Genomic DNA, 26,326 nt, shown 5'->3' with positions numbered 1-26,326 from the left:
GTGTAACAGCAGTGTTGTTGATAACTTCACTACTGTCCCTTAGACACTGAATGGCCCTTGGCACAGCTTTCCGGTGTACATGATCTTAACACAAACCTGAAGTTTTATATCAAGGAGCCCTAGAACACTGTACTATTCTATATTTAGTCTACACTGACATTATATGCCATATGTAGATTCCTCAGTACTTCCTTATGTAATACTGGCTACATACTGTACTGGAATTCAGCTCACTTTTCTCCCACTTATATTGACATCCTCAGACTATGAGCTACTTTATCTAGGTTGGTACTTGAAAGTTAGTGATGTGTGAACAGCATGGCCATGTTCAACACAGCATCATTCTTTCCATAGATCAGATAGAAGGTTGCGCAAGCCTACACCCCTTCTTCTTTCAGCTCGAGAACTCTGGCCTGCGGGACTAGGTACATGTATAAAGACTCTGCAACCGCAAAAATAGTTTCATAATTACGGAATGAGTGCTTATAGGTAGGTGTTAATTATGTGGATGGCTGAGATCATACTTTGAGGCTTGCATCCAATCGTTACCCAACTCCAACACCACTCGAGACAGCAGCTCCAAAACCACTTGATTATCTTTTCCGTTACCTTCCAAGTAGTATTTTACCTAGAGAGAGAAAGAGAGAGTAGGCATTATGAAGTGGATCATTCATGACTACATGCCTTTGGTTCAGTCCCGCTGGTACTAATTTACCTATCAGAATCAACGCCTGAGTAGGCCTAGAATCAACGTACCGTATGGTAAGGACGATTTTGGTCCCATTGGACTTTAGCTCGCCGCGGAACTGAATCATGTGCCCAAAAGACAAGGGCATGGAAGGCTGATACGTCGGGGGGTTGGTGCTATCATAACCTGTAGTGAGATCGACCACACTAGTAATTTCGGTGCCTGCGATATTTTTTGGATAGTCTGCGCCGGACTTCTGGCCGTTCTGAGCAAGAGATAAATGGACCAAAACACTGAGATTACTGATTCTCCGCACATAATTTCGAAGTCTAGCAAAGATGGCGTCGATGATTCGGGGGTCATTGCAGATGAAGTAGCTATTAGAGGTCTGCGGAACGATGAGAAGAGCTCCACTTAATCTCAACAGTCTCACACCTTAAAATAACCATATCTAAAAAAGAAATATGAGACAGTTGGAATACTCAGTACGAGAAGGTTAACCGTTTGTAGAGGTCTTCTAAATAACTAGTGACAGTTTTCCCTTGACTGTGAAGAATTTCCGCGAGTTGGGCGAACATGACCTTTCGACATCTGTTGAGTTAAAAACCAGGATAAGTCCACATTCTACTGACAGAAGCTGCGACTCCGTCTTTGTCTTTCACCATATAAAGTCAGCAAGCGAGTGGCCATACTTCGGTCTTTAACGGTACCTCTGATTGTAGATCCAAACATGAATCCGATGGCTTCTTCATACCCAAAAGGTACCTCGTAACCTTTTTCAACAAGGTCGAGCGCAGTGTTCCCAATGTACTTGAACCCTGGAATGGCACACTCACGTAAGCTTTAGGGCATGCATATAGATACACAATAACTTACCTGTGAGGCATTCAACGAACTTAAAACCTTCTCGTTCGGCTATAGCCTCTACCATTTTCGAACTAACCGTAGATGCTACGATTGCTAATTTAGAGAGAGATTTTCCAGAATCTCGATAGGTTTCGAAAACATGTGCAGCAAATATGGTGCCAAGCTGATCACCAGTGAATATGGTTACTCCACCCGCAGGGCTGACAGAAAATGGACATTGGGCGAAACCTAGTTGAGTCTTACAGTCTTACGCACTGTATTTCACAAGCAGAAAACCGATCGGAGTCGGGGTCCTGAGCCAGCACATAGTTCGCATTACAATTCTTAGCCTGCGCGATAGCCAGGTCCTGCATTCTAGAATATAAACTTTCCTGGATATATTATAGGTAATTGACACGCACCAATGCGCCTGCAACAAACGTTGCAGCTAGAACATAGAAATCGGAAGAAACCAACCATGCTTACCTTTTTCTTCTGGATTGGGAAATGGGACGGTGGGGAATTCTGGGTCAGGATGCATCTGTTCCTTGACTGGATCCACTGTGATACTGAATATTTTGAGAGCATCTGTGATGATGGGGTGGCTGACACCATGCATGGACGTGTTCACAAATCGAAGTGGGTCATTCGAAGGTGTATATCTGGGACAAGTATAAATTTTTCTCTTTAAGTATGATAACAACAGACATACTGAGGAAGTTTTAAATTCTCTATTTCAACTAGATATGCCCTCTTGATCTCATCCGTCACATCCAAACAATTGTCAGAGATATCAGCTGGCTCAATGGGCCAGGCCTTCGGGGTAAGATTGGCTCTGATGGAGCCCGAGATACCTTTATCGTGGGGAGAAATAATCTAGAAGTGGTGCACGCTGCATAGGCATAGGCCGATCTCACACTATGTGCACATTAAAAACATACCTGAACAGCATTTTCCCAGTACACCTAGCGGTACGAGTAAATACCCTGAATGAAATGGGGCATGTCAGTTCTCACTTTATACCCATTATCGTGCTAATCACGCAAGGCCGATTAGACAGAAATTTAGGCGGCAAATAATCGTAGTCTACCTTTGGATTGTGGCTCGCTGAAAAAGAACGTACATTTAAAGTTAATCGGTGACGTGATAGCTCGGACTCACCTGTAATCATCACTCCGCAAGCCGCGTTTAACTTCTTCTCATCTTCCGTCAGTCAGGACGGATACATAGACGAGAGAGCCGACTTGCTTTGACACCGAACGGTACACTGAACATGATAATTGAGGACACTTTTCTGGAGGCGAATGTTACACATACAGAGGCGTATGAACGAGTCCTCGATATAGATAAACTTTCATCCCATTCTGAAGAAACGCAGCGGCTGTCAGATGCCCCCACCTCTCCGAATTGTATCGATGGTCGTAGCCAATAACTATCCCCCTGGATTTTGCACCTTGAACCTCATTGAGAACGTAATGACAAAGTCCCTGTTTTTCGTGACGTCTGAATTAAAGCATCAACTGCGATGCGATGTTAAGGAAATGACCTGAGATGCCTGGATGATGATTAAGTCTAGGTTTCAGGAATGAGCAATGGGGTTGCGGATAAATTTTGGAGCCAGCCTAACCGTTCATACGAGCCCATCCAGCTTCCATTTTCCCTCTTAGCCCTAATAGATACATCCAAGTAAAACCGAGTCCAACAACAGCAAAGTGTATGACAAGCACACCTGCGGTTCCGAACTCAATCCGTGGCCTGTCGTTGCGGGAGTGATTAGATAGGCATAATTCTATTTAGTTCAACTTTGCCCAACCTCATCCGACGTTCTAATTCATTGGTATCACCCTGTTCCCAGAGATTTTGTATTTCAGATCGGGTCACTTCATTCTACGAAAAGGTTATTGGTGATGCGCCTTGATCAAAGATGAAAAGATTACCTGATCCAGTTGCAGCCAGGCATCTACTAGCTCTTTCAAAGATGTGCTCGAGGACATGGTCGTTAGAAGGAGGTTTTCGATCATGTGACATACTACTATGTGCCTTTCTGGACAGGAGCGGTGAAGCACCCAGGAGAGCTTAGCGAAGAAAAACTATCAAGCCGTGAGCGGTATTCAAATTTGCTCGACCATATTATAATATGTAACTGTTTTCTTTTTTCTCATTACATTTTGCCACAGCAAAAGGATTATACACAACGAGATATTGGACCTGTCATAGGCACAGATATGCATAAGAAAACAACCAAGATTATACTATGTACTATACACCACACCAGATCCTAGTAAAAGAGGGGGGGATGAAATGAGAGTAAGGTGGCGATCACCAGGTGTAGAAAGAATGAGCATGACGACTGCAGGGAGAGGTTAAAGACGGAGAAGAGGATGTGAGCGAAGGGTATGGAAGAGAGTCATTCGATACTAGAAGCAGGTAGAAGCGAGAGCGATATTTGACAATCCAAATTCGAACTTGAACTGTCTGAAGATGCAAACATATCATAGTCGTCGGAAGTTTAGAGCTATGACCACCACCAGCACAAAACCATCGACAAACTTGTCACGGTCACGACGGAATCTAAAGCCCACAAAAAGTTACTTCTCACAACACTAAATGCAGCATTTGATAGAGTTGCCGATTCATCGTCCATGCCCTGTGAAGTTTGAACCAGCCCAGCGCATACAGGAGACTTATTCTCAGCAAGGATTGTGCTTGGATGCAGAATGACTGCCTGCCCGCCAAGGGTATACTCTACATCGATGTAACCTTGAGAGCCGACAACCCATTGCTCGCAGGTAATGATGTTGGTGAGAGCGGTGTTTCGATCGTAGGGCGTGGCAACAGCGATATGAGTGTTGTTTTGAGCCTGAAATGATAATGTTAAGTCATGCATGAATACTAATGCTGACAAAGTGTACTAACCGGACTTCCGACGTTGGTCAAGACAGTGATCACGTCGCCCTTCAAGATTGCGATCCCGTATTGACTCGCAGTAAGCACTTGAGTCTCCGCTGTAGTCCACGGGGATGACGTGTTGGCCGTCGAATTAACGAGATAGTTCCGGAACTGATTCAAGGTCTGTATAAACTTGTATGCATCCGTTTTCGTGTAGTTTGACGGCCATAATGGTTCTCGGTTAAGCTAGTTGGGATTTAGACGGCGGTAAAATTGAGAGAAGGTTGAAGCATTAAAAAGAAGCCAACGGAAAAGCGAGTCACACGACGAGGAAGAGGCAGAGACGAAGAGAAAAATCATCAGGTCACATTTCAGAATAGTACGGGCGCGCAAACGTACAGGGTCACCAGCGCCCGAAAAGTATTGCTCTTGGCCGTAGTAGACGATCGGGATTCCATCCGACATAAAATTGAACGCCATAGCGTTGCTGTTAGATATATAAGTGGGATATACGAGTGGAAAATGGAGATACGTACTATAGAGTCTGGACATCCACACTGGAAGAAGCCCATCGCGGCAAGTCCTGATTTTCCAAGAAATTTCCCAGCACGGTGGTATCTTTGTAAAGTTTTTTGCTCTGGCTTATAGTATCTGTGAGTGCCGAAATATTGAGTGAACCCGGAATTTGAAACGCCTGGGTCAATGCAGTGTACATTGGATAATTGAGGACAGAGTCAAGAGGTCCCTGCCATTCTGCTGCATCTTCGACGTCGAGACCACCAAAGACTTCACCCATGCAGAATATACCAGATGCACCTTCAGTTCCACAGAAGGTAGGCCAAAAGTCTAGACAGAAAGTGTCTAAGGTGAGAAGGAATTCAACTGCTTCGAGTCACTGACCTGCATCGACGTGCTTGGCTGCGTCAATACGAAGACCGTCAATGGAATAAGTTTGAACGAGTTCAGAGATCCAAGAGCCGTATTGGGATATAACGGTTGGGTTGGTAGTGTCAAGATCGGGTAGGGTAACATTGAGGTCGCCGAGCCAACAGAGCTGTTCCGAGGTGGTATTGGAATAGTCGACCGGGCAGTATGTGTGATAATAAGACTAGAGAACAGGTGAGTGCATGGCATAAATACAGTAGAAGAGCGCCCAGGATAACGAATAATAAAGTATGATGTTTATAACAGAATCTGTCATTGAAACGAGCGTCGAGGACGTAATGATGAAAAAGTGTGGAAAAGTGGGGGCACGTACAGCATCTTTGAACATGTATATCGAATAGTCCGGATTCGTACTAAGGGCCATGACATCGTTAACGACGACGTCAACCATGAGATACATATCTCGCTGGTGAATTTCTTTGCTGAGAGCTAACAAGTCATCGGAGGTGCCGAATTTGTCGTTGAGTTGGGTAGAGTCTTGAATCCAATATCCATGGTAGGCGTCACCTATACGTCTATGGGTATGTGTATATACTCGCGAGCTCGAAGACATACCATATGGGGTCCGTTCACCTTGCCAGTTTTGCTGGACTGTGCGATCGTATGAGTACTCGGGCTACGTTCGAAGCGTGAGTTTTACCTGGCGATATCCAGACCGCAGTGAATCCAGCCTAAACATTGTTAATACGAGTCGTTCTAACGAAACAGAACAGACGTACATCTTGAATGTAGTCCAGGTTCCCTCGAAGCGTATTCCAAGTCCCGCCGCACCTAACGGATACTTCTTCCAAAGTTGATTTTGTTTTGAGACAACATTCACGAACCATGTTTGCTCGCTAGGCTTGCAAAGAGTAGGATCGGAACCGTTTGGAAGCGCGTAGCGGTCAATAAGAACTCTGGGCAGTGAGTAAGAGCCTGTGCTTGTGTTCTGCAAGTAGCTCGGGAAACGGCGTACTGATAGATACTTCTATCACGCCATTGTGCAGCTGAGGCCGCCTGGGCGTGTTGGAGGAGGAAAGTGATGACCAGAAACCACAATATTAGCGCGAACATGGCAGCTGAGGCCGAGATAAGGAGAGGACAAGAAAATGAACGAAAGGAAGGACTGATGCAAGTTGCAAGTTACAACAAATGGAATTGTTTTGAATTTGGCTCAGGAGGCCAGAACATGCCGCTTTTGATCAGGTGTCAGCATCTTTACAATGGGAAAGAAGATTTCCGCTTTTGGCGACGAAATTCTAGGCTTAATTGAGGATACTGCAGTAAGGATGAGTGGTTTCTGCATTCGGTATCGGGGAGCGGAAGCAAATTATCGAGGTGTTGTGGGGCTGAATTTAGGAATCTGGGGAAACGCATCAATCCATTACCTAAGCCGCAGGCAAGGGACTTGGGCCGTCGCTCATGTTCACCATGCGCCACAATGTCTTCTGTTGAATCTCTTTCACCTTATGGCTGGCTTGTTGTTGCATGGATAACCGCAATTCCCTTTGGATATGGATATCATATATCTGTGCTCAATCAGCTGCACTCTGTTCTGGCTTGCGAATCAAGTCTAATTCCCAATAATCTTCCGACATGCTTTGAACTCAACGACTTTACTTTTTCCGCGGTGACATCAGTATTCAACCTTGGTGGACTCTTGGGCAGCGCTCAGGCAAATGTGTTAATGGAGAAGTTTGGTAGGAGAGGAACAGCACGAATTAGTGCACTGTTCACTGCTCTCGGCAGTGCAATTATGTGTCTCAGTGGAAATGTCTCTTTATTGGGCATAGGAAGGTGCAAAATATACTACCTTCTCCCTCGGATGAACCTCATGGACTTCTAGGTTTCTGACTGGAATAGGATCTGGCATAGGCATCTGTCTCGCGCCCTTGTACATTGCTGAAGTTGCCCCAAAGAGCATTGCTAGTACACTCGGTATGTGAACATTCCTGACTCATCTATTGATCAGTGCTCAAGGTTTTCTAGGCGTATTAACTCAGCTGGGCATCGTCCTCGGGATCTTCTTTACCCAGCTCCTCGGTGTATACTTCTCTTCCCCGGATGCAGGTCCGAATGCTTGGCGGCTCGTGCTATTCTTCTCGTTCGCGGTTGCTTTAATACAAGTTTTCATGACTGGTTTTATGGTTGAAAGCCCGCGTTACCTCCGCTCTAAGAGTCTCAGAGCAGGAGAAGAAGCCCGCGCGATTGAAAGACGAATATGGTTGCACGGAGTCGGAGTCGGAGGTGATCCTGCCGCAAGCCCTCTGTTGGACGAACGCGATCCTGAAGCACATCCTGTGGCCCCACACGGAAACTTCTCTGCGCTTACCGCTTCGCAAACTCTATTCAAACCGCCCGCAGATGTGCGTTTGCCGCTATTGATTGTATGTTGCGCTATGGTGGGACAACAATTTTCTGGTTCGTGATACAATCACCTACTACAGCTTCCACATTGAAAACATGGTCTAGGCATCAATGCTGTCTTATACTATTCGAACGATATCCTATCTCAAGCACTCCCAGAACTAGGAAAGTATGTCAGCTTGGGCATCACCGTCGTGAATGTCATTATGACATTTCCACCGATCCTCCTCATCGAAGTTCGTACATGTATATCAATCTCTATTGGCCTTTCAGCTCATGCATCTTCTTCATCGTCATAGAAACTTGGGCGGAAACCCTTACTATTCTTCTCAGTTGCTGGGGCTTTCATATCTCTCACTGTCCTGGGTATGTCCCTGAACTTCGCTGGAGCCGCAGCAAGCACGGGACCTACTGCATGGACAACAGTCTCTTCAGTATTTATCATCTTCTTCGTAATGAGTTTTGCTATCGGTCTGGGACCAGTACCATTTGTCATGATTTCCGAAATAGCACCGTTCTATGTATGTTCTCTCCTCCTTCGCTTCATTCCGCATGACACGCTAAAGTTCTTTGTTAAACCAGGCTGTATCGTCTCTTTCAACAATAGCCCTCTCTCTCAACTGGCTGACCAATTTTTCCGTCTCACTGCTTTTCCTTCCCCTTCGCAATGTACTTTCGGGAGGTGCTCCGGGTGATCCGCACCATGATCCAGGGAAGATTGGGAGGGTGTTTTGGGTGTTTGCTGCTATACTAGCACTGGTAATGAGCGTCGTTTGGAGAAAGTGGAAGGTTTAAATACTTTTGGGACATGGGGATATTAATAATTGCTTGCGTACATAATCTCGTCGGATCATCATGCCGACTGCCTAATATGGGGGGATATATACAGCTTTGACCAGCCATTCATTGTCTTTGAAACCTTTTCTTAGAGAAGAACCGGAGAAGAACCTAGTGCTATCAACAACTGTATATGGAACTGTATGATACATATTCTAACCAGGATTTGGGTGTTCACACATATAGGTTCGACGCTTTCGCGAAATACAAATTAAGCTGGTATGGAACAATGTAAAGAGAGGTGTAAAGAGAGCAGTGGTTTCGGCAGGTGAGAGTGGATATGATATGATCGTACTCTAGATGAGCTGCCCAAGTCCGCCATTTCTCCCTTGTCCCACGAATATCATACGGGAGATAACCATGCCAAGAGCGCCGCATGCTACGGCAATCTTCAAGGAACGAAAGTTTAGCACGAATGTCGACGAAGGAAGAAAGGTATGTACAGACAGCGCTGAAGATGATGCACGGAGACCACGCCAACGGGCCATTTGAGCCAGGTGGATGTAGTAAGGCTCCTTCAATCGGTGTCCCTATTAGAATCCAAAATCCCACACTCGTGAACGCAAACCCCATACGAAGTCTAGAAAACCGGGCTGATTGAGCAAAAGTTTCGTGGAGTTTAAAGTAACAAACCCACCCCGGCTGTCCGGAATGTCGACTAAGCTGTCCGATAATCGACGGGATGAGGGAAATGTCTACAATATTTCTGATCAAATTACGGAGTAAGCTTGAATATGGAAAGCTTACAAGAGCCAGAGGTACACCCATAAAAAAAACCAAATAGCACTATTCCCGCGAAGGAGTGCACTCCCAGCACCACAAAGAGTAGCATGGCGGTTAAGAACAGGCACGGAATAATCATGTTGTAGGGACCCAATCGATCCGCAAAAAAGTTGGGCACCAGCCTGCCCAATATACTTCCGGCATTGAGTATTGCAAGCTGTGGGATAATATAAGGAAACGAATCCGGGTAATAAAACTATATTTACAGTGTAGAAAGCGAGGCGAGGAGCGACGCCTTGACTAACAGCATACAGCTGTAGGTAAAAATCTACCGACCAACCAATGAAGGTGAATCCTATTAGTTATAGATTGCCAATGACTCACAGGGGAAGAAAAGACCCAGAGACACCAAACAAGCACTGGAATGTATCGTCAGTCAACGAAACAAATTTGTTCAGAAAGATACGACTTACGCGCCTATAGATACCATATATGCTATATCCTGAAAGACACTTTTCACCCCGATTTGGACATTAGCCATGGCTTTTCTCTCGACAGGCAGAGGCTTCATCAGCATATTAGCACAAAGCAACAGCACACCCGCAACAGCCCCTGCAGCGCGGTTTGCATTACCAAATGTCGCCTTTTGGTCTAGTTGGTTGAGAAGGATCGGCCAAACGATACCACCAACAGATGCACCCTGGAAAATCATATACATACAGTAAAATAAGCTACCTGTGTGCTCGGAGATTCAAAAGGAAAACAAGGTTTCACCGTGACGGCAACGCCTGTGGCGAAGGAACGTCGTTTTTTAAAGTGTTGAGAGATGACGGTCAGCGAGGGGATGAAAAGCAGAGCTTGCCCAAGTCCGATTCCGATTGCTTGTGCGAGGAAAACCTGCGTAAGGAGAAAAGAAATCAGAAACGATAGAGTTTTTCCTTCTTTTCTTCTTCAAGTTCTTCTGTGTATTTACCTGGTAATACTGCCCTTTACGTACTAGTGACAGCATGAAAATCGAAAAAACCTCCAGGAACGAGCCTAAAGCCATCATGTGTCGACTATACCGAATGAAGGGCTCAGTCATCGAAAGGAAAAGACCATGACAATCGAACACACAAATAGCCTGCATCGAACGCAAGTCCGACAAATATCCCCGGTGCATATTGCATGAAATATTGGAAACTTCCTATCCAGCTGTTCCCGGAACATGTCAATGAGTGGGTTGAGGAAAAGATGTGAAATCACAGAACCTAATATCGGATGGGCTTTTGTTCGATAGGAAGTCTCGTGTATAGATGTCTTGATAGACTCCGAACGCATTGGAGTATCTGATTGTTTGGTGAATACGTGAGTCGGACAGGTATTAGCCAAGCTGTGAAGATTACCCGATGGTACAGAACTGGACCATGAAACTGTACAGGTAACGTCGGTGAGTATACTAAACAGAGAGGAACATGCAACCCGGAGAGTCGTACCATCCTGCGATGGTCATCCAGGCATCCCGTCCACCATCTGTCGGTCCCACCGCATTCGAATTTACATTTTGCGGAGCCGCTGATTCAAGATCTTGAGGTTGCCGGGTCGCATCGAGCTTCTCCATATCGTCGGTCCTTAAAGAAGGTAGAACGTCCTCTGAATGCGAGACAGACATTCTATCTCGCTCGCTGGAGAATATATGTGGGGGGTCGTAGTGTTGCAGTAGGGAGAGAGAGCGCAGAGTTATTGCAATCGAGCCCATGCACGAGGCCGATATATAAGGCAGCGCGTAAAGCTAAGTAAATCAAGATCAAGGCGGAAGTAGAGACAAAAAAAATTAGAGTACAAAGAAGGGGTAATAGCCTTGCCTAAACCGTGAACGATAAATTTAATACAACGTTTTATGTACAAGCCGGGCGGTATGTACATAAGCGATGGATTGAAGGAAAAGAACATTTGACGGGATCGAAAGTACGATTAGAGGAACACGCCGAGGATTGCATACATGTGAGCCAAAATACTCCAGTCGATGGAGAGCGATGAAGCGAAAAGGAAGAGAGTTGTTGAAGTAGCCTCAAGCCACGTTAGTTCGATTTTTGGCCTCTCGAGTGAGGCGAAGCCAGAACTGAATACTAAACCACTAGACAGGCTCATACAATTTGACAAGGTTGCATAGGCAAAATAGGCATCGGCCTTCGCGCGTTCTGATGACGATGTGTTCGTCTATTGGAAGTGCTAGCAAATAGTAACTGAGTAAATACGACAGACCCTTGCCGCGTCTCCGGGCACTCACCTCAGTCAGATGTTCCGGGGCGTAGTATTCGAGCAATCAAAACCATATTGTAACGTGTCCTCTTTCTTATCCTCCCGTTCGAGAGTACAAGATATTTTACCTCAATAACCTTCAAGGATACTTCCAGATTCTCCTCTTGACATGTTCGAAGAAATCGAGGTTGTGATTGCGGTCGATATGGAATGTTGAGCATCGGGGTTGCGCATGCATCATAGGGGATACACTGTTAGAATAAGTCTCGGTAAATAGATGTCGTCGAGGTTGTCTCGTTCCTTTCTGAGCGGGATGTACTAGGCGGAACTATCCGCAACTTCCTGGATAGATGTGCATTAATGTTATGTAGTATGTAGAGGAGAGTAGAGGATAATCGTCATGACAATTCAATTGATATTCCCAATGTCAGGTGGGTGTACTCAAAGTTTTCACGAGCCCCGGTCAGTCCCCGGTCTTTATCCCGCGTCCGCTGTATAGTGTCAGACTTGCTTTACCTTCAGGCGATTGACGCGCCAGGTCAAACCATATACTTACAACCAACTAACAACAATTCCAAGTCTTTAACAACTGCTGATTTGCTTCATGGTGTTTTTATCGTCTCATTTCATTAGCTAGTGAGTATACAGAAAGATAGTGCGTAAGATATCGAAAATCGAAATATGGACCAAAAATACAACTGTTCATGACAAAAATGACGCGTGAAATAACATGAGAAAAATGAGGTGGACGTAGGAGGTGATTAAGAAGAGTGCAAATAGTCTGAGAAAATTTAATATGCATCTCGTCGTTTGCGGTAACGACCAAAGACACCACAAGTGCTCGCACACACTCCTAATGCCAAAGCAACCAAAGCACCCAACCCAATCCAATTAGCATTGCCGAATTCAGCAGGAATATTTTGGTCTCGGAAACGATCGCGGGCAATTCCAAACAGAACCATCTCGATGACCCATACGACTAGGGTCACAATGAGTGCAAGAGATGTTGCGAGCAGCATCAACACGGTTCCTGCGCGATGGTAAGCAGCACCGCAAAGGCCGAATAAAACACCGAGTCCAGCAAGACCGGCAGCTAGAGAGGGGTTGAGAGTAAGAAGGTAATCATGGCCGCAGCGAGCGGGTGACATACCAATAGGATAGAGGATGAGGACTTTTGTGAGGTTATGTATGATTTCTGTATTCAGTTTCGAGGAACTTCATGAAGAGAGTCAGTCAGGAAATAGTATTAGCTGCATTAAAATCTCACTCAAAACCGAGTTCGGATGGATTGAAATCGTATCCTATCTGGGTCTTTGAACCAGTAAACCCGAATACACCATAGTGAGTTACAGAGTCTCCTGAGCCGACGTTGAGAAATGATATTTTTTCCCATGTGGGCGAAGAGACAGAAACCTTGAAAATAAAACTATCAAAATAGCACGGGTGAGTAAAGGTAGAACATACGAAGATGAGTAGTATTGTTGCTGCGAGAACGAGCAAAAGTCCTGGGATTGCGGGTCCTGCGGCCATTATGATAGTCGTGAAGTGGTGGAGAGTGGGAAGTCTTGATTAGAGATTGCAATAAGACTACGCCGTTGACAGCTTTATAGACCTGTGGAGAGTGGAGAAAATGACGGCGCTGCGAAAAGTCTCCGCATGACGTTTGGTATGTTTCTGGAATAAAATTCAGTTCATGTGGCAGTGTACCTGATGACGATGAGTACGTCATCAAATTGGCTGTAAAATACCTGACCGTGACGCGTGACCGGTGAACCGGTGACTGGTGAGAACTGGTGGCTGCCTCGCACGAAGGACTCAGACCTCCATCTGTTCTTAGGCCCCGGGCTTCAGAGAATATAGTGTGTGCATTCACCGCACTGCCAAGGCTCTGGAAGCTGCGGAAGTCGAGAGTGAAAGTTGCAAGTTTAACAGCTTTTTTGCTCTAGATAGATCCCGCAGTACTGCGTATCATGCTGTATTGGTAACACGGCAACTTGAACACAGCGACTTCACTAAGGCTCTTGCCATTGCCATACAACCCGCAATGATTTCATCCTGTACATGTGTTGCCTTCTCTAGGTCTACATAGGTAGAGCGACTGGTGAACGGATCTGGGAGGCTATAGCATCGACGTCGGGCGAGCAGATGCGCATACACTCATTCAAATCTAAGGAGTTAATGGTCAATTTGTTGGAAGCGACTGCAGAGGATGAAGCTCTCTATTCGGCCCGTGTTTTTCCCGTAAATCGGGATATTCTCTGCTTAGACTTTTCTGCATTTGTCTTTGAGACGCGCGAACGAGCCTTCGGCCGCCCTATCTTCTCCTCAGAGACAACTAGAAACCACATGAACTCGCCACAAAACAACCAAGACATGCATTTTGGCTAGTTGCAGAAAGCTTCCTTTGACATCTCGTTGTTTCTTTTTGTTCTTTGGACTTCTCCCAGGGACCCACAAAGGCTTATTGTCATCGTACCCGCCCAGTGTCTACATAAGATGCGGAAATCTACCTGTTACACCCTTCGACCTGTCCTCACTTGATTTTCACCGATATTTCCACTTTGTTCGTTCTTAACGCCTTGCAACAATTTACGATTCAGTCGCAACATAATGACTTCTTTGAACCACTCAACGTCCGACACCGCGTCTTCTTCCTCCGATTATAGTGCACCCTTTGACAGCCACAAAGTTGTCGATGTCAATGCCAATGATCCAGCTGTCCAAGATTACGATTACAGCTCGTATGATGAATTTTGTATGATGATGAGAATACGGTGAGTATATCCGTGTTGTCTATGGTGAGGTATAGTCTGATCTCTCTCTCTCCTCGTTATCAGTGCAGGGGTTGAAATTAAAGAGACAGACCGAGAACGATCAAATGAACTGACAACTACTTCCCACTCACCGAAGAAGTTTTCGTATGTCTCGAATTGGCGGGAAAAGGTCGACACTTCGTCTAATCTGACGATAATGGTTCCTCCCTCTCCGTTGTGCGTTCTTCTTCTTCCTACTCCTATTCCCCTGGATCCCTTATCGTGTGGTTATTTGTTTAGATTCCATTCTTTCGACTCCCCCTCATCTCCTGTGGCTTCAATTGACCCATCGCGACTTCATGTTACATCAATCCCTCCATCGTCGGATTACGAACACTCCTCCTATTACTACTCCCCTTCCTCGTCATCTGGCACCGGCCAATCCGAGTTTCTTCATCAACGTGGTACGGTGGGACATCTCACTAAAGCAGACGAAGACATGCTTCCCGCCTTTCATCATGAACTATATGATGCTCCCTATACACCCACACTCGACGATGAAGTTTCTACAATAGAAACATCATCCTCGTTGTCGATGTCTCCTGATCCCGCATTCCCTAAGGTGTACATACCAGTTCCGCAAGGTACGTCTACTGTATCGTCAGGGGTAGACACACGTACTTATCGGACACATCCTTGTCGTATAGTTGGTCCCACAGGTTATAATCATATCAAGCCAACAAAGTCAACTCGTTTCCGGAACGTTTCATCTGCGATTCGATGGTTGCCCACGCGGATAAAGTACTCTATCCTCTCACAGACTGCACATCGAAGAGCGTCTCGAAAATGATTTATTATCATTTTCCTCGACCCTTTCAGAGAATGGGGGCATTCTACATCCACACAGTCTTTACTCCCCATTATTGAGACCTTTTGGTCTAGTCCTCTCTTTGCTCCTCACTCTGCTCCTCTCTTGTGCATCCTCCGGTGCTTTCATGTCTATTTGATGACCTTGTATTATTCTCTCTCTCATACCGTCGTGTCCTGTGCTCCTTGCTATCAGCGATAGTACTTAACGTGTTTTATTATCTGTATGTACGCACCTCCAAAGCACTAGCTGGTACTAGCATCACATTAAAGCCCAAGTGCATATGTAAAAATACAAACAAGCAAAAACGTAAATATGTAAAACCGTGATGTACTGTAAATATGTGTGTAGGTAGGTGGTGGAATATGAGATGGGGATTGGATTGGATTGTACGGGGCAATAATGGACTTAAGACGTGTGATATCTAGATGATACTTTTGCATTATCGGATTAAAATGAGGAGGGGAGTGGAATGGTGTTGATGAGGGTTGTGTATGTGGAAAGGGGCACACAGGGAATGTGAGGATGCGGGGGATGATGATGATGGTATAAGACCGGATCAAAGGCATAACTTAGATAGGGGTAAGCACACCTAAATAATGCAAGAGAGGGAGAGAACCGTGTAGATGAGGGATGGGGATAAAACGAATCATGCGCCCCATCGAAGAATCCCCTCGTAGATGGAGTACATGACAGCTGCATTAGGCACGACACGCATAAGATGAGCACTGAGCCCACTGTATAATGAACGTGCGCCTTCTTCAGCTATCACCAGCCGCAGTGTTTGTAGCAGACCGGTGTATTTCATGAAGCCATTGATACTAGGCTGGCGAAGTCGTGTACGGATAACCTAGTGAATGAAGGGGATTATCAGATATCAATGATATAATATCGATTTGAGATAGAGGGGTACCTCATGAGGATATGTTATCAGTGTTGCTATACATTTAGCAGATCCTGCGCTGCCGAGCATGCTGCACCATGCTTGAACACCACCTTGACTCTCTGCACCGGCTGAGAGTTTCTTGAAACGTTCATAGAGCACCCATTGTATAGTTCCCTCGGTGACACCTAGATAGCTGGCACTCAAGCCTTTGTAGAACCCTCGTATCCCTTCGTCCCGCATTATCTTCTTGATCATTATCCAGCTCCCCCCTGCGAGCCGCTGTTGTGCAGTAGGCGTAGTGGTAGTACCCAAGACAGGATTACTGCGGGAATGCTGTTCTAATTGCAGACGTGTTTTGACTACCCATATTGGATTTGTAGCTGAGCCCGTGGCGATTCCGGCTACAGCTGCAGCGCAGAGGTGTACGTAGCTGTTTTCTTTTCCGTCGTTGAAGGTGTTTGCGATGATTTGTTTGCCGTTGCCGTAGGTGAAGAAGTTGATAGAGCGAGCAGGTATTACGCCGACTAGGGTCGGACCGAGACCTTTGAACAGTGCGCGAGGGGATTCTTCTCGATATATATCTCTGCGAAGAGAATCATGAGAACAGAGTAGGGAACGAGAGAAGGTGTTATTCGCGTACCGTAATATGTGACCGGTCTCCACGAAGTTGTAAAGTAGATTGCTCCGGGGAGCACCAACGACAACTGATCCAGCACCTCCGCCACCGACGACGCTCATTGCATGTTTCTTGCGAAAAAGGTCAGACTGTAACCGGGTCTTGACGACGTCAAATGGGCTCGTCACTATGGCCCCGCACATTCCTCCTAGTCTACAAAGAATGAAAAGTCACTAAATGAGCGGCCTTAGAGTATTTGACAGAGCTTATAGATTTACCCTCCTGCAACAAAATGTTGCCATGACTTGGCGGGCAGGAATCTGGGAGTAGAAGAGGAGGAGACTTCCTGTTGTGACATTACGGTCGACCGTAAAGATGTAAAGTAATACATATTTCAAAAAATATCTTGCCGAGCTTAATGAAGATAAGATAAGATAACCAAATTTTTCATGTCTTCACGTCCATGTTCAATCTCGCAATCCTCAAGGTACGAGAGGGCTTATCCTTATCTTCATTTGAGTCGAGGATCTCACGATGACGGTAGGACACTGTTGCGATCCATCCATCTAATTTCGGAGTACCGCCAGAACAGGCACTCATCGTAGAATTGAACAAAAAATACGCAAATCGTATTCTGCACGATGTGGGCCTCTGTGTGTCAGTTTTCGACTTGTCCGAAGTAGGGGAAGGCAAGGTTCGATATGGTGATGGCTATTTGTGGTATAAAAGTATGTTGCTCTCCGCCAGTTCATGCGCAAATACGAACTGAGAGTGATAACCTTGACTCTTACTCTTAGCCGTGTTTCGAATGGTTGTATTCAGACCGTTTACATCCGAAGTTCTTTTGGGCAAAGTCAAGTCGTCGGATGAGAATTCTATACGAGGTGAACCTTTTCTAATTTACAATCTGGCTATCTAACTCGTTCCGTAGTGTCTTTAGGCTTTTTTGATGACATATACATACCAGCCATATATCTGCCACAACCTTCCTGCTTGTCAGTCTTTCTTATTCGTATCATTGCTGAGATGTTTTTAGTTTTGATTACAGTGACCCAAGCGAACGAGCGCATTTTTGGATGCCGGAATCTGAACTTACGAAGCCTCACGAACTGTTGGACACCCCGACTGTAGGACGCATGTATATTGACATGGGTGAAGTAGTGCGAATTCGGGTAGAGGCTGATGAGTTTTATGACGATGAACCTGGTCCGCCGAAGGCGCTGGAAGGTGTAGCAGTCGCGAAAGAGGCACGGAGAGCGCCTTATAGTATCATTGTAAGTATCCCATCTTTGGCTCGCACGTGGAGCTCATTAGCTGCATAGGCCTCAATAGCGGAGCAAGGTCTTGGTTCTGTCTCGTGGTGGAATGGCGCGGGGGCAGAAGAAGAAGACGCTATGGAAGAAAGTTGACTACTCGAGGACTTGCAAGTTCCCCAGTGATAGTTGGGCTATCGCGTTGCATTGTGGATAGAGTCCAGCACTTTCTCGGACTATATCTTCGACACGTTGCAGGATCTATCCGTCAAAAGATTTACTGTAGTGATGCAGTAGCTACGCAGTTGATATTCATATTGAATAATATTTTGGTTTTGCATCCACAATTACTTAAGCAATATACTGGTGATGCAGACTCTGTGCAGACTTAACCATTTTCACTTCTACTGCGTGTTGAGTAATCGAATTCTTGTCTTCGAGAGTGCTACATTTCACTGCTCTGACCTGGGGGACTGTTGGTGGTCTGTAGGCTAACGGAATGTCCGAAGGAATTCAAATTACAATTCCCGGTGAGTTGAGCAATCCAACTTCGTATTGTCTTCCTTGTTCATTCTTCTTCAGATTTTGACGATGAGGACTATGGCTCTTCTACAATACCGTTTGGACGCTCCGCTGGCAATGCATTTGGAGCAAACTCTTCCGGGTTCGGTAGTGCAGGAGGTTTTGGAGGAACCAGCTCTGCGCCAGATTCGCCTACTTCAATAACACCATTAGCTTCTGCGTTAGATGGAACTGAAAGAAGCTTTTTCAGCTCTCACAACAGAGGCGATTCCATCACCTCTATTGAGTCGGCTGGTTCTGGCTCTACACGTTTCCCCAATTACCCCCGGTCAGCTACCTCTTTCAGCACCTTTACTCACTCTGCTCAGCCATCGGTAATAGCGTCCAGTGCAGGCTTCAATAAAAAATCCTCCTTTGCCTCCTTTCGTAATGCCTTCAAAAGCGGGAAGTCCAACGAACTTCCGCCAGTTCCTCAGCTCGATAATTACGTGTTCAAGAACCCTTTCAACAGATCCACGTCGTCTTTGAACAGCTCTTCTATTGGAGTCACTGCAAAAGGGACTATCACCACTAGTACGCCTTTTGGTCGACCACCTACTCCTGGTTCCGTCGATACGAGATACGGTCGCGCCAAAAAGAGTCATGCTCAAGCTAAATCGTTTCATTCCCAGTCCGGTTCCATCTTCCACGCATCTGATGGTGGTAGTGAAGGCCATGGTATATCCTCGTCCCCTCCTCCTGTACCTCGCGTGCCGTATATCCGCAGTGAAACTCCGGACTTTGAAGACGATAAGGTCGTCATGGACCCCAAAACACCATCGGATTATGCATTGCACGCTGTCTTTATACGGTTCGCCTCTTCTGCCGAATCCAAGATTGACGCATTTTTGCGGCAACCACTTGAACAAGATCCGCTTCTTCCTGAGCTTATAGGGCCTGACGTCGACCCCAAATTGGACGAGACACTTCTTTCGCTCGGGCAAATAGCGCAAAAGCATACAAAGCCGGTCATTGACTCTATTCTTCGGTGGAGGCGAAGTCAAGTGGAAAACGTAGGCTCAGACGTGATTCGGTACCATATGTCACATTCGCCAACGGGAACAGCACGCGTTATACGAACGCACGACGTACCCGCGCTCTTGAATGAACGCAAAAATCTCGCTGCTATCTACATCATGTGTCGCGCACTCATCGCAGTGGTAAAGACACTTTCAAAAGACGCAATCGGCGAGAATTTAGGATACTCGCTAGAGAAACTGACCTTCGATCAGTTTCAAAAGCCTGAGTTGAAACTCCTTATGCAGAGCACAAATCATCGGACAAATGCAGAGCTCTCTGCTGCATTGTTAGGACATCTGGCTAATATCAGGTACGTCGTAGCCCTCATTGTATATCAGAGGACTATGTCTCATATTCTGTACAGGTTTGTCAGTGTAACAGATCGTTTCCTGGCGGAACTTGCTCCAGTTACTCGAGGGCAGGTACCTAAGGACCTTGACATGAAATATGAGAACCTTATAAATAGTATCAGACACATCCAAATCAAGGTGCATCAAATCCGAAATCCGACACACGCAGTTCTTTGTTCACCGATTATTACCTTTAGGTTTGGCCTTCGGAAGCTTTTGAAGAGGGAGCAGAGTTCATGGAGTCGTTATCCAAAGCTTTCATGCAGGCACATGGATTTCGACTCAAGACCGCTTTCGCTGAAACGTTGATCCACCTTTTGCACCCTATAGGAAAGGTTCGCATGTTCGGCTTATTTTTTCGTTCAAATTTCAAATTTCACGTCAGACTGCTCAAGCTGAAACCAATTTTCCATTATGGGGCAAGGCTATTGAACTTATTTATCCTAAAGCTCGTGATATGGCAGCCAAACCACGGTATTGGAACGTCGCCTTTCCGTTAATGATAACCAGCCTCTGTGTCGCTCCGCAAGACTTCTACCGAAAACATTGGGTCGCCTGCTTTGAGGCTTCAATCCCCAAATTGAAGGTATTTATTTATCTACTTACTTCATGCGTCCACCGCTGATTCGCTACAGGAAAAATCTCTGCGTATACCGGTTCTCAATGGGATGATGCGCCTCATTTGGACTTATCTTTATCGTTGCCAAGAATCCCCCTCGACTACCACGACCAAATTGGAAAACCTCTTGAAGCACTTTTTTCCACCGAATCGGACCACCGTCTATCCAAACGAAGATCATCTCGAGCCCTTTATCTATATCGTTCATTTCGTTCTTTCGCGGCATTTTGAATTTGGAAGAGACTTATGTTTGGAGCTTATACAAGAATCGTCCATCAATTTGGCTTATCAGACTAAAGGAGGGAGTATTGCTCATACCTTCGCATCCGAACGGACATCGATTGCCACTCAAGCTATTCTAATGTCATTGCATGGCATGGAAAGGGACTCTTCAACACCCAGTTGGCCGACCACTGTTGACTTTTTTGAACCTTCTTGCTGGTCCGACTATCCTACTTCGTCCGATATCCTCCCCGCGTCCATCTTATTGCGTCCTGGAATGCAAGACTTTTTTGATAGATATGGTTCCGCGCTTGCCAATATTGCTAGTGCGTGTGGGAACGGTGTTGGTCGAATGTCGATGTTCGACGAACAATGGTCCTGGGCACGTTTGAACCCTTCTTACGAAGAGTCGCACAATTATATTAGGCGAAAACGCCTCGAGGTTGGAAACGTAGGGTATCCGACGAATTTGATTTCCCAGATCAACCTCTTGCAGACTTGCTTCATGTCATGGCCGAGGTGTCTCCATCCTTCCTTGCCTGTAACCGAAGCCGTTGACATGCTTTTGCGAGGCGTAGTCCATGTGGAACCATCAGTTGGGGATGTTGCATGTGAAGCACTCCGACGCTTTTTATCGGACCCTTCCCATTCTCTGTCAGTCGTCGCGCAGTTTACGCAATTCCTCTTCAATCCGTCAAGACTATCACAAGAAGGTTCTGGAACGCGAATGCTGTTTGAATCACAGCAACTCCTTGACCTCTGGCTGAATGCTGTAGAAAGTTGGATTGGAAGATTGACGCATCATTCCCCTCATGAGCTAGCACAGGAAGAAGACATAATCACACCTCGCTGTCTTGAGATCGAGGCTGGTGCAATGTTCCTTTTGTCACATGTAAAGCTGCGCATCCGTCTCGCAGGTGTAAAGGTGGTTAGGATACTAGGAAGTCTGATGTATCACTTGTCTCCGGAGCCTTCCGGTCCGACAGAATCTGCACCCTCTTCATCTTTCGTGGCTTTACTGCATGGTAGGGGAGGACACACCCCACTGCTAGATGGGTTTGACGAGTTCCTTGATAAAGCCGAACTTTCTAGATTACAGTATTGGCAAAAGTCCAAGGAACCTCAAGTGGAACTACTGATAGCAGAGAGCGAAGACGAGAGGGACCCTAAGATCTGGCATCATGTTTTTCCGAAATTTGTACAGGCTTGCATGCATATAAATGCTCAAAACCTAGTCATGTTCAGAGACGTCTTGGTTGCTGCTGGAACGCGGTATCATGCAACTATGACCCAATTGGCCGGTCTCAGTTCGAAGTTGTCCGGTAGTCGCTCGCCGATGGGATATGACGGACCACGACTAGTGGAAGAAAATATGCAATTGATAGAGCAATGGCACATCTGGGTGAAGATTCTATGCGCCACCGCGATTTCTCCGGAAGTTGCGCGACCAGTTTTGACGCAGCTTGCCCGCGAGCACTCTCGTGTACCGTCAGACACAAGCTTTGAACGTGAACGACTAAATACAAGTCGTGGGCTTTTCCGGTATCTCACTCCCTTCCTCGACTCTGAATACACTCCTTTCTGTGATGCGGCTGTTCTCTGTATTAGCTCTTTCCCTCCTGAGGCTTATCCTCAATTACTCGAGGACTTGAGTCTATTAGCAGGACGCCAATTCTATGACGACCCCAGATTTAAAATGGGTCTTTCTTTGTCCACCTCTCCCGACGGACTGTTGTCTACGCGCCAACCCCATGATGATACTCGCTCGAAAGTCAATGCGATATCATTTGAGCGTATCCGGCGACAAGAACGCCTTCATTCTGCGGTTGCAAAGATTTATTATATCACTGCTCATTTCCTCCAATATCAACGATCTGCAGGAAGACAAGCCGCTCTCGCTAACGTTCTGAAATTCGTTCGTAACACACAAACTTTTCTTACATCACCAGAGATGCGCGAGAATTTTACGTTACAGCGCCTCCGACGCTACTTTTGTGGAATAGTCGAACGTCTTTTCGAAGGACTAGCGACACTCGAAGGCGCTGATCGTTTCATTCCGGCAAACATGCATCTCACATTGTATCGTCTATGTGAGGAATGGTGTCATTTTGGACCTCAACCAGAATACGTAAAGCAACGTCTTTTATTCATGAAGAAGGCTGCGGCTTCAAGTGTATCCGCTGATGGTGCAACATCTGCTGTAGAGCAATTTCAAGAGGAAACGCTGATGCTGTCTTATGCTTCTGTAGGGGCATTATCTATATTATGTGTATGTGCATTCATACTGTTAGCAGGATCTTATTCATGTTGTGTTGTACTTTATAGCAGAAGGCCTTTTGTCCACCCGGTGTGTCATCGGGATCCCCGTCCGTCCGTCATAGTCCAGATTATCTCAAGCCATTGACTCCGAGCAACGTCCTAGAGCGTTTAAGCGCTATCCTTACGTCGTCTCACCTGCCCACGCAAGAACGAGGAAAGTGAGTATACGTCTTTTTTACTCCTGAATCTGTTCATGATTAAATGTATTGCGGTGCAGAAAAGCCTTGAAGTCTCTACTGGCCTCGAATAATGCCGATAAGTCACTGTTGGACGAAGCAATGAAGCGAGCCGTCGTCACTACCGATCAATCTGATACCAACAACGGTCGATTCTTCGAAGTCATTTCTCAAGCAATCGCTTCTTCCGGAAACCATGGTTTCACTTTTGCTCAAGCTGTATGTCTTGCCCTGTCAAATCTGTGCCACCCTCTCTCGGAGCCCAGACGAGAAGCCTTCAATTTGTTGGAAGCTATTCATTATCAGGCTTCGGGAATATTGACCATGTCCCAGTTTGAGGCGACCGTGAGCAGCTCAGCTTCAGGCGCCTATATTCATTCCCATCGACTCATGTCGGAATTCCTTGCTGGCGAACACCCCGATCATGCAATAACTGTGCTTGCTCAAGTGGCTACATGGTTGCCCGCGTTTCCCACCACCTCCGCTTTCAGTATGGTCACTTTGTTGTTATTACAAAGTCTGGAATTTTGGATACCTCACATACAACTCATGAAAGATGATAACCGTTCACTATCTCAGGAAGCTTATACTGCGCTTTACCATCTCATGGCTTTGACCTTGCGTTATGGACAAAGTCATCCAGAGCAAATATTGATGCTATGGACACGACTTGTTGAACCTCCCAATCAATCCAACGGCCATGCTACGATGCGCTTTTTACTAGAACAATCGCATAAAGTTGGCAGTACGGTCTTCATAGATAGTGCCTCTAATATTGTGGCCTGTATATGTCAAGGTCCTTCGGGTCGCCAAATCTTCGAGGAGCTATGTTCTTTGATAGAGCCTGTACGGATGCTACCGACCCTTGAACACAAGCTTGCCTTTCCAGATGCGGTAGATATGGAGTTATGGTCCGACCTTGATGCTTTATTCGTGGATGGGCGTCCGCGTCTATCTCTGGGCGCCGCTCAATTTGCTTGGTTGTTTCTGGCAGACGTCGCATTACCTCGCTATTGGGAATTAAGAGAACAATTGCCTTCTTTACTTCACGCACTTTTCACGCACATTGACAATCGGACTTCCTTTGTACGACTTCGGGCTCGTTATATGCTTTTCCAGTTGTTGCGAGCTTGGGCCCCTGGGTACGATGAAATTCCGGAACACGCGAACTTCCGTAGTCGGGCCATGCTGAGGAATGAGCTATTGGAAATGGAGACAGAAGCTGAAAAGATGTATTGGTCAGAAGAAGAGAATACTTCCGAATCCGAACCTAAAATGCATTCGTTCTGCTCTCGCGTCATTCAGTTCCTTGAACCGTTATGTCCCTCTCTAAGAGAGAAATGGGGAACCGTAGCTCTGGAATGGAGTACTTCCTGTTCCATCAGGTCTGTGGCATTCCGCTCACTGCAAATATTCCGCGCTCTCCTACCTCGTTTGAAGACTCAGCAGCTCGCTTTGATTATTGGACGGCTATCGAATACTATCTCAGCCTCAGACGACGCCGTCAAGCTCTTTACCACTGAATTAATTTTGACAGTGCACGCCATCGTGTCATCCAACAACTTCGATATGTCACTACTACCTCAAATCTTCTGGTGTACCTGTGCAACTCTGACCACCACTGTAGAACAAGAGTTTGCTGAAGCTTTGAAGCTGTTAGAAAGCTTACTTAAAATTGTAGACTTCGACGACCCATTCATTATAGAGCAATTACTTGCTCGTCGACCTCTAGAATGGACTGGATCCGCTTCTCTCCAGCCCAACCTTCTCAATGGCCTTCGTTCCTCGGTCACAACCGCTCGGACTTTGAGAATCCTGCAGTCTCTATCGGAGTTCAAAGATGCAAAGATAATCGATTCATCCAATGGCCGCGTCCGTGACCTGTACACACTTTCTTTACCATGGTGTCTGCACTCCATGATAGCCGAGAAAACTGGAGGCGACAAATCCACAGATGACGCGCTACGTCGATTCGCTGAAAATATTGGTGATCTAGCTAAACAAGAAGGTCGTGTCAGTATACACAAAATCATGACTTCCTTCGCCAAAGGACACTTCAGGACGAAGGATGACTTTCTTCGGCAGTCGGTTGCCAGTCTTAGGGAGCATTACGGCGTCGAACATTGGACTGAGATCGTGACACTGCTGATGGGACTCGTTCTCAATCGGGAACGCTGGCTGCGCATCCAATCAATGCAGATCCTCAAAGTATTATTTCAGCAACGAGAGACCCGGAATCCAGTAGAACTGCTGGGCTCTGAGTTACTTATGCCGTTGTTGCGACTATTAGAGACTGATCTCGCGTCCCAGGCTCTGGATGTTCTGGAGGAACCCATGGCTATGTCTGGTGGTTTGGCAGCTAAACATGTGCTTCGTATGAGCATGCACAGCCGGACCCTCCCGAATTCTCAGGAGGTCGATTCAGTCGCCACTGTCTTTGGTGTACCCGAGGAGTCGGGTTGGTCTGTTGTGAAGGCAGACGAACTTCGAGATGCCTGCCGCTCCAACTTGATGGAAGTTTTTGATACCTGTTCGATGCCTACCCGGCCCTCACGAATCGAATTTGAACCAGAGGAAATCGAAGTCCTTGCTGAACCGTCTCGTGTAGAAGACCTTGGTGGTCTGGTGCAGAACCTTCACGACCTCACAACATTCTTCCAGGACGATATCAAACCGACATCTATGAATGGCGCAGTTCCCAACAGAAGATTGGAAGCTCGAGTAGCCGCGATTCTTGCGAAGTCGACCGCGCATGAGGAGACGGTGATGGATATTCCTTCCACACCATTTGTGGATGTCTTTCGTGTGGCGGGTATGTCATCTGATGAAGACTCGGACCAAAGTTCAGTCAATAGTGACGAGGAACTTGACGCTTTTTATTTTGATTCGCCCACTGTATATCGTTCTGCGCCTAATGGTTCTCACTTTCCTTGATTGATTTACCTTTCATATATCTTCAACTTGTTCTGTAGCTGCAACCTGTACCTATATCATATTCCTGAGGCATTCTACTGTAGTTAGATCATATCATGTATATATACATAGAATAGGATGATACAAACTTTATGCACCAGTGCCTTTGTCACGGTGGCTCGCTCTATGTTCGCACCATCTACTACAATCAGAATAGTTTGACGTAGATGTGCTGGGAGCTTCTTTCCTCATTCC

General features: G+C 46.1%; 9 protein-coding genes across 9 annotated transcripts; 4 read left to right on the top strand and 5 right to left on the bottom strand.

Moving 5' to 3' along the window:
• Positions 1 to 496: 496 nt before the first annotated feature.
• C8R40DRAFT_1159300 (uncharacterized protein) lies at positions 497 to 3,528 on the bottom strand (the record flags this gene model as incomplete). The annotated part of the gene is made up of 22 exons (XM_046229862.1): positions 497 to 628; positions 685 to 706; positions 757 to 931; positions 992 to 1,076; positions 1,124 to 1,139; positions 1,190 to 1,269; positions 1,321 to 1,343; positions 1,399 to 1,506; positions 1,565 to 1,755; positions 1,811 to 1,902; positions 2,049 to 2,196; positions 2,247 to 2,410; positions 2,476 to 2,499; positions 2,625 to 2,641; positions 2,696 to 2,729; positions 2,783 to 2,801; positions 2,852 to 3,021; positions 3,081 to 3,106; positions 3,162 to 3,203; positions 3,264 to 3,289; positions 3,348 to 3,421; positions 3,472 to 3,528. 22 exons carry the CDS (start codon positions 3,526 to 3,528, stop codon positions 497 to 499), a joined length of 1,725 nt encoding a protein of 574 aa, XP_046088900.1.
• Positions 3,529 to 4,049: 521 nt separating this feature from the next.
• On the bottom strand, positions 4,050 to 6,421 carry C8R40DRAFT_1039415 (glycoside hydrolase family 13 protein; the record flags this gene model as incomplete). The annotated part of the gene is made up of 11 exons (XM_046223835.1): positions 4,050 to 4,394; positions 4,451 to 4,669; positions 4,823 to 4,910; positions 4,960 to 5,269; positions 5,324 to 5,531; positions 5,682 to 5,875; positions 5,924 to 5,959; positions 6,009 to 6,039; positions 6,088 to 6,139; positions 6,193 to 6,264; positions 6,324 to 6,421. The coding sequence occupies 11 exons, from the start codon at positions 6,419 to 6,421 to the stop codon at positions 4,050 to 4,052; spliced, it is 1,653 nt and encodes a 550-aa protein (XP_046088899.1).
• Positions 6,422 to 6,731: 310 nt separating this feature from the next.
• Positions 6,732 to 8,678, top strand: C8R40DRAFT_865327 (general substrate transporter). The gene is made up of 6 exons (XM_046236490.1): positions 6,732 to 7,144; positions 7,194 to 7,285; positions 7,337 to 7,768; positions 7,820 to 7,950; positions 8,014 to 8,235; positions 8,297 to 8,678. The coding sequence occupies exons 1-6, from the start codon at positions 6,789 to 6,791 to the stop codon at positions 8,507 to 8,509; spliced, it is 1,446 nt and encodes a 481-aa protein (XP_046088898.1). The 5' UTR covers positions 6,732 to 6,788; the 3' UTR covers positions 8,510 to 8,678.
• A 169-nt stretch (positions 8,679 to 8,847) lies between these two features.
• On the bottom strand, positions 8,848 to 10,874 carry C8R40DRAFT_1039226 (major facilitator superfamily domain-containing protein; the record flags this gene model as incomplete). The annotated part of the gene is made up of 13 exons (XM_046223813.1): positions 8,848 to 8,940; positions 8,999 to 9,131; positions 9,189 to 9,246; positions 9,299 to 9,491; positions 9,541 to 9,602; positions 9,659 to 9,693; positions 9,748 to 9,974; positions 10,049 to 10,171; positions 10,248 to 10,332; positions 10,391 to 10,468; positions 10,525 to 10,602; positions 10,660 to 10,686; positions 10,750 to 10,874. 13 exons carry the CDS (start codon positions 10,872 to 10,874, stop codon positions 8,848 to 8,850), a joined length of 1,317 nt encoding a protein of 438 aa, XP_046088897.1.
• Positions 10,875 to 12,114: 1,240 nt separating this feature from the next.
• On the bottom strand, positions 12,115 to 13,321 carry C8R40DRAFT_1092467 (actin cortical patch SUR7/pH-response regulator pali). Its single transcript, XM_046227550.1, has 4 exons — positions 12,980 to 13,321; positions 12,783 to 12,928; positions 12,666 to 12,730; positions 12,115 to 12,608 (listed from the first exon to the last, which is right to left on the bottom strand). The coding sequence occupies exons 1-4, from the start codon at positions 13,043 to 13,045 to the stop codon at positions 12,307 to 12,309; spliced, it is 579 nt and encodes a 192-aa protein (XP_046088896.1). The 5' UTR covers positions 13,046 to 13,321; the 3' UTR covers positions 12,115 to 12,306.
• A 693-nt stretch (positions 13,322 to 14,014) lies between these two features.
• C8R40DRAFT_864984 (uncharacterized protein) lies at positions 14,015 to 15,260 on the top strand. Its single transcript, XM_046236489.1, has 3 exons — positions 14,015 to 14,289; positions 14,353 to 14,505; positions 14,569 to 15,260. Exons 1-3 carry the CDS (start codon positions 14,126 to 14,128, stop codon positions 15,116 to 15,118), a joined length of 867 nt encoding a protein of 288 aa, XP_046088895.1. The 5' UTR covers positions 14,015 to 14,125; the 3' UTR covers positions 15,119 to 15,260.
• A 129-nt stretch (positions 15,261 to 15,389) lies between these two features.
• C8R40DRAFT_864975 (mitochondrial carrier protein RIM2) lies at positions 15,390 to 17,004 on the bottom strand. The gene is made up of 3 exons (XM_046236488.1): positions 16,663 to 17,004; positions 16,050 to 16,605; positions 15,390 to 15,986 (listed from the first exon to the last, which is right to left on the bottom strand). Exons 1-3 carry the CDS (start codon positions 16,839 to 16,841, stop codon positions 15,786 to 15,788), a joined length of 936 nt encoding a protein of 311 aa, XP_046088894.1. The 5' UTR covers positions 16,842 to 17,004; the 3' UTR covers positions 15,390 to 15,785.
• Positions 17,005 to 17,077: 73 nt separating this feature from the next.
• On the top strand, positions 17,078 to 18,238 carry C8R40DRAFT_1143073 (RNA polymerase III subunit Rpc25-domain-containing protein). Its single transcript, XM_046229490.1, has 6 exons — positions 17,078 to 17,125; positions 17,183 to 17,366; positions 17,436 to 17,522; positions 17,570 to 17,633; positions 17,687 to 17,912; positions 17,961 to 18,238. The coding sequence occupies exons 1-6, from the start codon at positions 17,102 to 17,104 to the stop codon at positions 18,045 to 18,047; spliced, it is 672 nt and encodes a 223-aa protein (XP_046088893.1). The 5' UTR covers positions 17,078 to 17,101; the 3' UTR covers positions 18,048 to 18,238.
• A 152-nt stretch (positions 18,239 to 18,390) lies between these two features.
• On the top strand, positions 18,391 to 26,092 carry C8R40DRAFT_1167862 (cell morphogenesis N-terminal-domain-containing protein; the record flags this gene model as incomplete). Its single annotated transcript, XM_046231096.1, has 8 exons — positions 18,391 to 18,421; positions 18,474 to 19,782; positions 19,837 to 19,960; positions 20,020 to 20,157; positions 20,208 to 20,408; positions 20,458 to 22,932; positions 22,989 to 23,140; positions 23,200 to 26,092. 8 exons carry the CDS (start codon positions 18,391 to 18,393, stop codon positions 26,090 to 26,092), a joined length of 7,323 nt encoding a protein of 2,440 aa, XP_046088892.1.
• Positions 26,093 to 26,326: the final 234 nt, after the last annotated feature.

The sequence above is a fragment of the Lentinula edodes genome, assembly GCF_021015755.1.
Source record: "Lentinula edodes strain Le(Bin) 0899 ss11 chromosome Unknown C8R40scaffold_8, whole genome shotgun sequence".
In the NCBI taxonomy this organism is placed as follows: domain Eukaryota; kingdom Fungi; phylum Basidiomycota; class Agaricomycetes; order Agaricales; family Omphalotaceae; genus Lentinula; species Lentinula edodes.
Note: the sequence above shows the minus strand (reverse complement) of the source record. Positions and strands in the feature narration are given on the sequence as shown.

What these genes read in the sequence shown, in the direction of transcription:
- C8R40DRAFT_864975 (XM_046236488.1), bottom strand. Translation starts at nt 16,841, where the DNA reads ATGTGCGGGGCCATAGTGACGAGCCCATTTGACGTCGTCAAGACCCGG. An exon ending in GAGACCGGTCACATATTACG is followed by an intron (nt 16,606 to 16,662) that starts GTACGCGAATAA and finishes TTCTCTTCGCAG; the next exon opens with AGATATATATCGAGAAGAAT. An exon ending in TGATAACATATCCTCATGAG is followed by an intron (nt 15,987 to 16,049) that starts GTACCCCTCTAT and finishes TTCATTCACTAG; the next exon opens with GTTATCCGTACACGACTTCG.
- C8R40DRAFT_864984 (XM_046236489.1), top strand. Translation starts at nt 14,126, where the DNA reads ATGACTTCTTTGAACCACTCAACGTCCGACACCGCGTCTTCTTCCTCC. An exon ending in TGTATGATGATGAGAATACG is followed by an intron (nt 14,290 to 14,352) that starts GTGAGTATATCC and finishes CCTCGTTATCAG; the next exon opens with TGCAGGGGTTGAAATTAAAG. An exon ending in ATGGTTCCTCCCTCTCCGTT is followed by an intron (nt 14,506 to 14,568) that starts GTGCGTTCTTCT and finishes TTATTTGTTTAG; the next exon opens with ATTCCATTCTTTCGACTCCC.
- C8R40DRAFT_865327 (XM_046236490.1), top strand. Translation starts at nt 6,789, where the DNA reads ATGTCTTCTGTTGAATCTCTTTCACCTTATGGCTGGCTTGTTGTTGCA. An exon ending in TCTTTATTGGGCATAGGAAG is followed by an intron (nt 7,145 to 7,193) that starts GTGCAAAATATA and finishes ATGGACTTCTAG; the next exon opens with GTTTCTGACTGGAATAGGAT. An exon ending in CCGAAATAGCACCGTTCTAT is followed by an intron (nt 8,236 to 8,296) that starts GTATGTTCTCTC and finishes TTGTTAAACCAG; the next exon opens with GCTGTATCGTCTCTTTCAAC.
- C8R40DRAFT_1092467 (XM_046227550.1), bottom strand. Translation starts at nt 13,045, where the DNA reads ATGGCCGCAGGACCCGCAATCCCAGGACTTTTGCTCGTTCTCGCAGCA. An exon ending in CAACAATACTACTCATCTTC is followed by an intron (nt 12,929 to 12,979) that starts GTATGTTCTACC and finishes TTTATTTTCAAG; the next exon opens with GTTTCTGTCTCTTCGCCCAC. An exon ending in CCATCCGAACTCGGTTTTGA is followed by an intron (nt 12,731 to 12,782) that starts GTGAGATTTTAA and finishes CTCTTCATGAAG; the next exon opens with TTCCTCGAAACTGAATACAG.
- C8R40DRAFT_1143073 (XM_046229490.1), top strand. Translation starts at nt 17,102, where the DNA reads ATGTTCAATCTCGCAATCCTCAAG. An exon ending in GGATGAGAATTCTATACGAG is followed by an intron (nt 17,523 to 17,569) that starts GTGAACCTTTTC and finishes CTCGTTCCGTAG; the next exon opens with TGTCTTTAGGCTTTTTTGAT. An exon ending in CTGCCACAACCTTCCTGCTT is followed by an intron (nt 17,634 to 17,686) that starts GTCAGTCTTTCT and finishes TTTTGATTACAG; the next exon opens with TGACCCAAGCGAACGAGCGC.